Raw genomic sequence first — 7,699 nt, 5'->3', positions numbered from 1 at the left:
TGCCATATATTCATTTATAGTATTACACATAGTTGTTTATTGCCTTAAATATTAAGAGAAAACATGAGTCTAATTGCGTAGTTAAACAATGAATATCAACCAAAATTTTGTCGAACATGTTCTAAATTATCCCTCATGGGTACTTGAGTTTAGTTGTGTGTTGTCATTATGTTAGTAAAATGAACAAGTAAGAAAGCTAAAGTCCAGTGTGCTCAACTGTGAAATGACCGCTACCCATTTTGAGTATTGCCGTAATATTCTCAAAATATTCCACAAAATTACTAATAAAAGGTAAAATATATATATTGAAGGTATACTATAGAGCTGCAAATAATAATTGTATACAATAATAACAATAGTATTTATAATTCCTGAAAATATGGTTGCGATCAGATAAAAATTGTCGAAGTTATTAAAGAAATACTTTTGTATGGGCAAAAACGCCTACTTACTAGGGGTCTTAGTTGCTTTGGCCGACAACTTTGGTACTTTGGTATATTATGCCGTCTATGGTATATTTCGAATGTTGTACTATATCGATATACCAAATATACCGCTAGGTATATTTTTAGTATTTTTGTAGTATTTTCGGTATATTTTAAAAATAAAACCGCAATATTTTGCTCTTATTCAAAATGGGTAGCGGGTATCTCACTTGAGTATGGATGATTTATTTGGAATCTCAGTATAGGGTTTATCAAAACAGGCCTAAGTTAGTGCAGAAACAATTTTTGTTTTAAAACGAAAGGCTGCTACATTTTAGAATCATTGCCGCATAAACAATGACGTGGCTACGTTAGCCGTTCCTCTCTTACACACAGCTGCTTGTTAAATAATGCGGTGGAAGGCTCTTCTTAACGGAAATTCCTATAATGCGAACTAATTCTGCATGTGCAGTATTAGCAGAACCCAGCAATATCAGAGCCAAACGAACTTACAGCACATATGTTTACAATGTTAGCAGTACCCACCAAGCTGACAGCGATTGTTTAGAGAAGGTAGAGGGCAATATTGTTGTTGGCACCGGATCCGTGCCTTGGTTGGTGTGCCGTTGCTCGTACTTCGAGCAATCCACTACTCGAAAACAACAACTTGTAGTGGATCAATATTTGCTGAAATCTTTATTATTTTCATTATATTTCGTACATTTCAATATAATTTCATAATTTTACTTACATTCGTGCTCTGCGCACACCTTCAAATCCCTATTTAATTGTTAACAATTATTTGCCTCTGCTTGGGCTCAAATACAAATTCAAATTAAATCACGCTGCCGAAATTTGCAGCTGCATTGCTACTTCTAGCGAACGTAACGGTGAAATTCCAATGCACAAAAGAGAATCACCGATTACAAATGCCCAGTAGGAAATGCGCTGGCGAAGCCCCAGTAGAAAATTTAGTTCGCCCGCCAACATTCCCCACCCCGTAATTCACTAGCATTCGCGTTGTGTATTACCAATTTTCAAATCTAATTTGGCTAGCTTTACGGCGGGGCGAGTCACAATACCTTCTGGAGTGCGCACTACGGCACTCCGTACCTGACCGTCTCTCGATCGGTGAACATCTACCACAACTCCTTTGGGCCAGCTGTTTCGTTTGCCATTCTCATCTGCGATAACAACAATGTCATTCACGGCGATCGAATCTGGCGGCGGTTGGAACCATTTGGTACGACGCGTAAGCGTTGGTAGATATTCTCGAATCCATCTTTTCCAGAACTGATCGGCTAACTGGCTCGAAATTCTGAATCCTTTGGCAAGCTTGTTACCATTTTGTATTTCGCTGTCTCGTTCACGAATTCCACTAGAGTGGCCCAAGAGGAAATGGTTCGGTGTAAGCGCTTCTGAGTCTGCCGATTCCAGTGGTACATATGTGAGTGGGCGTGAGTTGAGAATACCCTCCACATCAGCCAACGCAGCACGAAGCACTTCTTCTCGCAATCCACCAGGCGGCAAGATCTCCGTTAGAATGGACTTTGTTGAGCGTACCAATCTTTCCCATGCACCGCCCATGTGCGGTGAGCCTGGCGGAATGAACATGAACTCCATTTCTGGGTATTTGGTCTCCACATCCCTGGTCGATATACGCTCCACTTCATCTTTTAACACTCTACTCGCACCTCGAAAGTTAGTTCCATTATCGGACATCATTCGTCGCGGGCAACCACGTCTCGCTATAAATGCCTTTAGAATACAAAGAAAAGAGTCGGTTGACAGTGACGTTGCGATATCCAGGTGTACGGCACGAATTGTGAGGCATGTGAACAGAACACCCCAGCGCTTCTCGTGCCGTCGTCCAACGATGATGTCGATGGGCCCAAAGTAATCCACTCCTGTATAGGTGAACGGCGCCATGTGGTGCGCCAAACGCTCGCGCGGTAGACTTCCCATTTCTGGAGGCCTAGGACGCGCGCGCCTCATCCGGCATGCTGGACAAGTTTGAGAAACCTCTCTCACCAAGGCTCTCAGACCAAATATCAGGAACCTTTGCCGTAGTTCATTGACCACGATCTCGTCGTACAGATGATGGTACCGGCGATGATACGACTCAACCAGCAGAAATGTAAATCGATGTCTTCTTGGTAGGATTATGGGTCGCTTTAGGTTTACTTCGACTCCTTCTATTAGGTCGATTCTTCCCTTGACGCGCAGTATGCTTACTTCGTCCAAGTACGGAGAGCATTTGAATAGCTTGCTCTTCCGATCTATAATACTGCTTCCCATTTTCAAGCATTTCATCTCGCTGAAATACTCGGTTTCCTGGCACACTCGTATTAGAATGATATCCATCTCGATTGGCCGCTCAAGTAATAGTAACTTCTTTAATTCCGATCCCATGCTCTTCTTGAAAATAGATCGCAAGAAATCCAATACTCGTAACTGTGCAGCTCTTAATCTCTCCAGTTTGCTGAATCTTTCTGGGTCTGGTGAGATACAGCTCAAAGGTGACATGACTTCCAATTGCTCTTCGACGTGTTGCAGAATAGTATTGCTATGTTGGCTCGCATCAATGTTCATCTGCGGCCACTGAGAGTCATCCGAATATAGAAATTCAGGCCCTCTGAACCACCTATTCGCTTCGTTAATGACAGGCGTTCTTGTCCATTTGGTACCATCGTCGGCCACATTTTGCGCTGACGGGACCCATCTCCAGTTACTCACATCTGATCCTTCTAAGATTTCGCCAATGCGGAGTGCAACAAATTGGTGAAACTTACGAACATCCGAACGTATCCAGAATAGAACGTCTCTAGAGTCTGTCCAGAATACTTTCTTGTCAACGTGTACTGACATTTCAGACTCGATACATCTGGCCAACCTCAGCCCCAAAACAGCAGCCATGAGTTCCATGCGAGGTATCGAAATTGGTTTCAATGGAGCAACCCTTGTTTTCGACGCTACAAGGCTGCAATGAACTTGATCGTCTACTTCAGCTCGGATGTATACGACGGCAGCGTATGCATTAACACTTGCGTCTACAAATGTATGCATTTCCAGACATCTAGCTGCACTAACTCCTTTCAAACATCGGGCTATACGCAGATTGTTTAACGTTGGCACCAAATCCAACCAACGACGCCAGTCTGCCTCGTCTTCTTCTTTGAGCGGCTCATCCCATCCGACTCCACTCCTCCATATATTTTGCAGAATGATTTTTGCGCGTATGTTGAAAAATCCAACAATTCCAAGGGGTCGAATATGGTCATAATCATGCTCAGGACGCGGCGTTTAGTTGGCCGACCATCCAGAGCCCTTGCGATCGTATCTGGCTTCACCATAAACGTTAGACAATCTTCTCCAGGTTGCCACCACATGCCCAGAACCTTTTCCGGACCAACGTCTGGGTAACAAATTGGCTTGTCCAACATGTCATATCTATTCTCAAGAGCACAGACCACTGCTTGAGAATTGATGTCCAGTGTCGCATGTCAAATCCTCCATCAGCATGAATTAGTTTTACAGCCTGGGCCAGCTTTGTCATCTCAGCTACTGAGTCCACAGACTGAAGCCAGTCATCGACGAAAGTGTTGCCGCAAATGGCTTTACGGCCTCGGGATATTCAGCTTCATATCGTTGAGCATTGCGTTTCAAAACGTAACTCGCCAAGGAAGGTGAACACGATGCTCCAAAAGTCATAACTTGCATGACGTATACCTCCGGTGGCCGTTGCGAGTTTCCATCACGCCAGAGGAATCTCTGAGCTGCCTGATCCTCTGGTCGCACCCTCACTTGGTGGAACATTTCGCGTATGTCTCCCGAAATAGCAATTGGGCGTTCTCTGAAGCGTATTAGAATGCCCATCAATGATGCAAGTGTGTCAGGACCTTTTAGCAGGCAGTCGTTTAGAGACACTCCTTGGATCTTCGCTGCGGCGTCCCACACTAAACGTGTCTTCTTCTTGTTAGGGTTGGTGACGGTAAAGATAGGAAGAAACCATGTTATATCTTTACGCGCCAACTCACTATCATCCAGGCGTCTGATGTAACGATTTTCCTTATAGTTTTTCATCGTCGTTAGCATGAAGTTGCGTAACTGCGGATCTTTCGACATTTTCGATTCAAGACATTTTAGTCGCTTAAGACACATTTCATAGGAGTCAGGCAAGACCACTTTGTCGAATCTCCACAGTAATCCAGTTTGCCACCTTTTCTCGTCTGCCAAGAACGTTGTCGTTGCTTCCATGATTTGCATCGATCGCTCATCGTCTTTGGATCGTAATGGATTGATCGTAGCGACAATTCCCATTGATTCCAAAGAAAAGTACTCTTTCAATGCAACATCCAAACTGCCAGTCTCACTACATTGGCAAATATGTAGCAGGTGTGGAATCGATGAGTATTCCTTTGCTGAGCGGCCGTAAACAGCCCAGCCAAGCCTGCAACGTGCTGCAATAACATCGTCGTCTTCACTTTCATGCAACTCCAGCGGAATAGTCCATTTAATGTTGTCGAGTCCAATGATGATTCGTGCTCGTACGTTGGAATAGGGATCTATAGGCAACGTACAGAGGTGACTCCGAGACTCAATAATTGCTGGTCGAGGCTTTGCTCTGGTAGGTCGAGATCAGATACTGTTCGCACGCTTTTCAGAGTGTATCGCTGCGATTCCATACTCGTAGTTGATACAGTGATGTCCAACGATTGCGAATTGTTTTCAACCTTAGAAACATCACCTGTCCATTTCAGGCACAATTGAGTTGCCGGTCCTTCTAGCTCGAGCTCGTCAGACAAGGATCTTTCAATTAAAGAACAAGCAGCTCCTTCATCGGCCAAAGCAAATGTTTTCACAGATTTGGATTTGCCGTGGATCGTTATCGGGATATAGCGAAAGAGAGGGCTACTCGCAGTCCTTCCATGAAACATGATTGAAGACTCCTCCTTGTTGGCAGATCGAGGCACTGTTTGCCCAGTCAGCTTGTTTCTGCCATCATTGCCTGCGGCGGTATGCAGCAGTACGTGGTGAATTGATTTGCATCCATCGACGCCACAGGTTTCTTTAGCTTTGCAGTTTCGTACGAGATGCCGCCAGAAACAACAGAAACATAGCCGTTTCGATTTCACAAACTCCCAGCGCTGTTTAACGTTCAATGCTCGAAAGTCGACACATTCCGACAGTCGGTGCGTGCCTCCACATTTTGGGCATGTAGTCTTCTCTGATTCTCCATGATGCTGTCGCTGTTGAGTCTCCTCATTGTTGTCGCTAACACTGTGCACAAACAACCTTTCTTTTGAAGCTTTGGCTGAGGTTGTTCGTCCGACATCATACGGAGTTACCATACTGACACACATTGCCACATTGAAAAGCCAATTGTCGAATGTGGCCATGTTGACGCTTTGATTTGCCAATCGGTGTCGACCCCAGTCCAACTTCATACTGCTCGGCATCTTTGCGACCAATTCGTTCAACAAGACAGGATCATGCAAAAAGTCATGAAGACCCAATGCAGACATAGTTGCGCAGTAATTTTGGACAGCAAGGGCTAGTCGAATGACGGAGTCCAAATTATCTGCCTTTATCGCTGGCTCGTCTCTCAATTTTCCTTGTAACGCGGCGTGTACTATTTCTGGTCGGCCGTACAGCATTCTCAATGTTCCAATTGCATACGGCACTGTATCTGGCACCATCAATTTTCCGCGTACCGCTTCCAGTGCCTGGCCCTTAAGACACTTCTGTAAGCGTATAAGATTTTCCTCGTTACTGAATCCACATCTTTCCGTCGACTGCTCATAATTGCTAATGAACAGCAGCCATTCGTCAGGCTTTCCAGTGAAAGTAGGTAGATCTCGGCTAATGACATGTCGTGCACTGATTTGAGCGGCCGTCAAAGGCCCACTCTAGCCAATGAATTAGCAGCGTGCATGTCATTCGGTTGTTGAAGATTACTGGGCAATCCCATTGATCCCGGCTGTGGCAATCCATTGATTATACCACCCATCGCTGCTGCAGTGTTCGCTTGATATGGCATTGACAATCCTCCACGAGATGAATCCATATGGAGCTTGTTGATCACCGTGCCATATCCTGAGCTATCAAAGTACATTTGTGTGTTTGCCGGTTTATGCTGGATAGGAGTTGATGAACTCGACGATGTGCTGATTCCATATGACGAAGATGAGCGGCCTATATTTGCTGCTCCATTGCGCTCAAAACCCGCGACAGCTGCCTGCACATTAACGGCTTCATGTAAACCATTGGCAGGTCCAATTGGATCTTGAGGAGCAGCTCCATCTAATTGCTGACCATCACTCGTCATCTCTTTTCCAGGCACGTGTTCCTCCCGATTTGCCATAGTCGTGGTTGAGGTTATGTCACGACTCCAATTGCAAACTTTCAAAGTGCTCCACACACAATATATGTATCTCCAAAACTGATATTATTCCAGATTCAGACTGAATGTTTCCGATGAGACTGATTTATTCAGAGTGAGACTGAATATTTCAGATTGAGACTGAATATTTCAGAATGTTGGCACCGGATCCGTGCCTTGGTTGGTGTGCCGTTGCTCGTACTTCGAGCAATCCACTACTCGAAAACAACAACTTGTAGTGGATCAATATTTGCTGAAATCTTTATTATTTTCATTATATTTCGTACATTTCAATATAATTTCATAATTTTACTTACATTCGTGCTCTGCGCACACCTTCAAATCCTATTTAATTGTTAACAATTATTTGCCTCTGCTTGGGCTCAAATACAAATTCAAATTAAATCACGCTGCCGAAATTTGCAGCTGCATTGCTACTTCTAGCGAACGTAACGGTGAAATTCCAATGCACAAAAGAGAATCACCGATTACAAATGCCCAGTAGGAAATGCGCTGGCGAAGCCCCAGTAGAAAATTTAGTTCGCCCGCCAACAATTGTATCATAGCAAAAACAAAACTAGTTAGCAGGATGGATTTTCAAGGACAACACCTATCTAATAGAGAGCGAAAGTGAAGTTGCTCTCTTAGAAAAACAGGCGAGCTTATCTGCGCAAGCATACAATCTTACTTTTTAAATTCAAAAATGTTAAAAATCTGTCCTCGCACTATTTTGTTCGAAAATTATTTCCCGCTGAGTTGAGCTGCAGTGTCCTTGTCCCCTTTTGTAAAGTTACAGGCAATGTTTTTGTTGTTTTTCATTAAGTTAAAGAGTGCGATTTCCCTTCATAAATAAAACACACATTTAATAACTAAAAAATTAACTTTAATTTAA

At 43.9% G+C, this 7,699-nt stretch overlaps 1 protein-coding gene across 2 annotated transcripts; it reads right to left on the bottom strand.

The window, feature by feature from the left end:
* Positions 1-1,059: 1,059 nt before the first annotated feature.
* On the bottom strand, positions 1,060-2,110 carry LOC132797973 (uncharacterized). 2 transcript variants are annotated; one of them, XM_060809712.1, is made up of 2 exons: positions 1,177-2,110; positions 1,060-1,112 (listed from the first exon to the last, which is right to left on the bottom strand). In XM_060809712.1, exon 1 carries the CDS (start codon positions 2,046-2,048, stop codon positions 1,434-1,436), a length of 615 nt encoding a protein of 204 aa, XP_060665695.1. In that variant the 5' UTR covers positions 2,049-2,110; the 3' UTR covers positions 1,060-1,112; positions 1,177-1,433. The 2 variants fall into 2 exon arrangements, with proteins under 2 accessions (XP_060665695.1, XP_060665696.1); XM_060809713.1 differs by having other exon boundaries at positions 1,101-1,119.
* Between the last annotated feature and the right edge of the window lie 5,589 nt (positions 2,111-7,699).

Source organism: Drosophila nasuta, unplaced genomic scaffold (genome assembly GCF_023558535.2).
Source record: "Drosophila nasuta strain 15112-1781.00 unplaced genomic scaffold, ASM2355853v1 ctg44_pilon, whole genome shotgun sequence".
Taxonomy (NCBI): domain Eukaryota; kingdom Metazoa; phylum Arthropoda; class Insecta; order Diptera; family Drosophilidae; genus Drosophila; species Drosophila nasuta.
Note: the sequence above shows the minus strand (reverse complement) of the source record. Positions and strands in the feature narration are given on the sequence as shown.

Excerpts from the sequence above, each read along its gene's own strand:
- LOC132797973 (XM_060809712.1), bottom strand. The coding sequence starts at position 2,048 with ATGGAGTTCATGTTCATTCCGCCAGGCTCACCGCACATGGGCGGTGCA.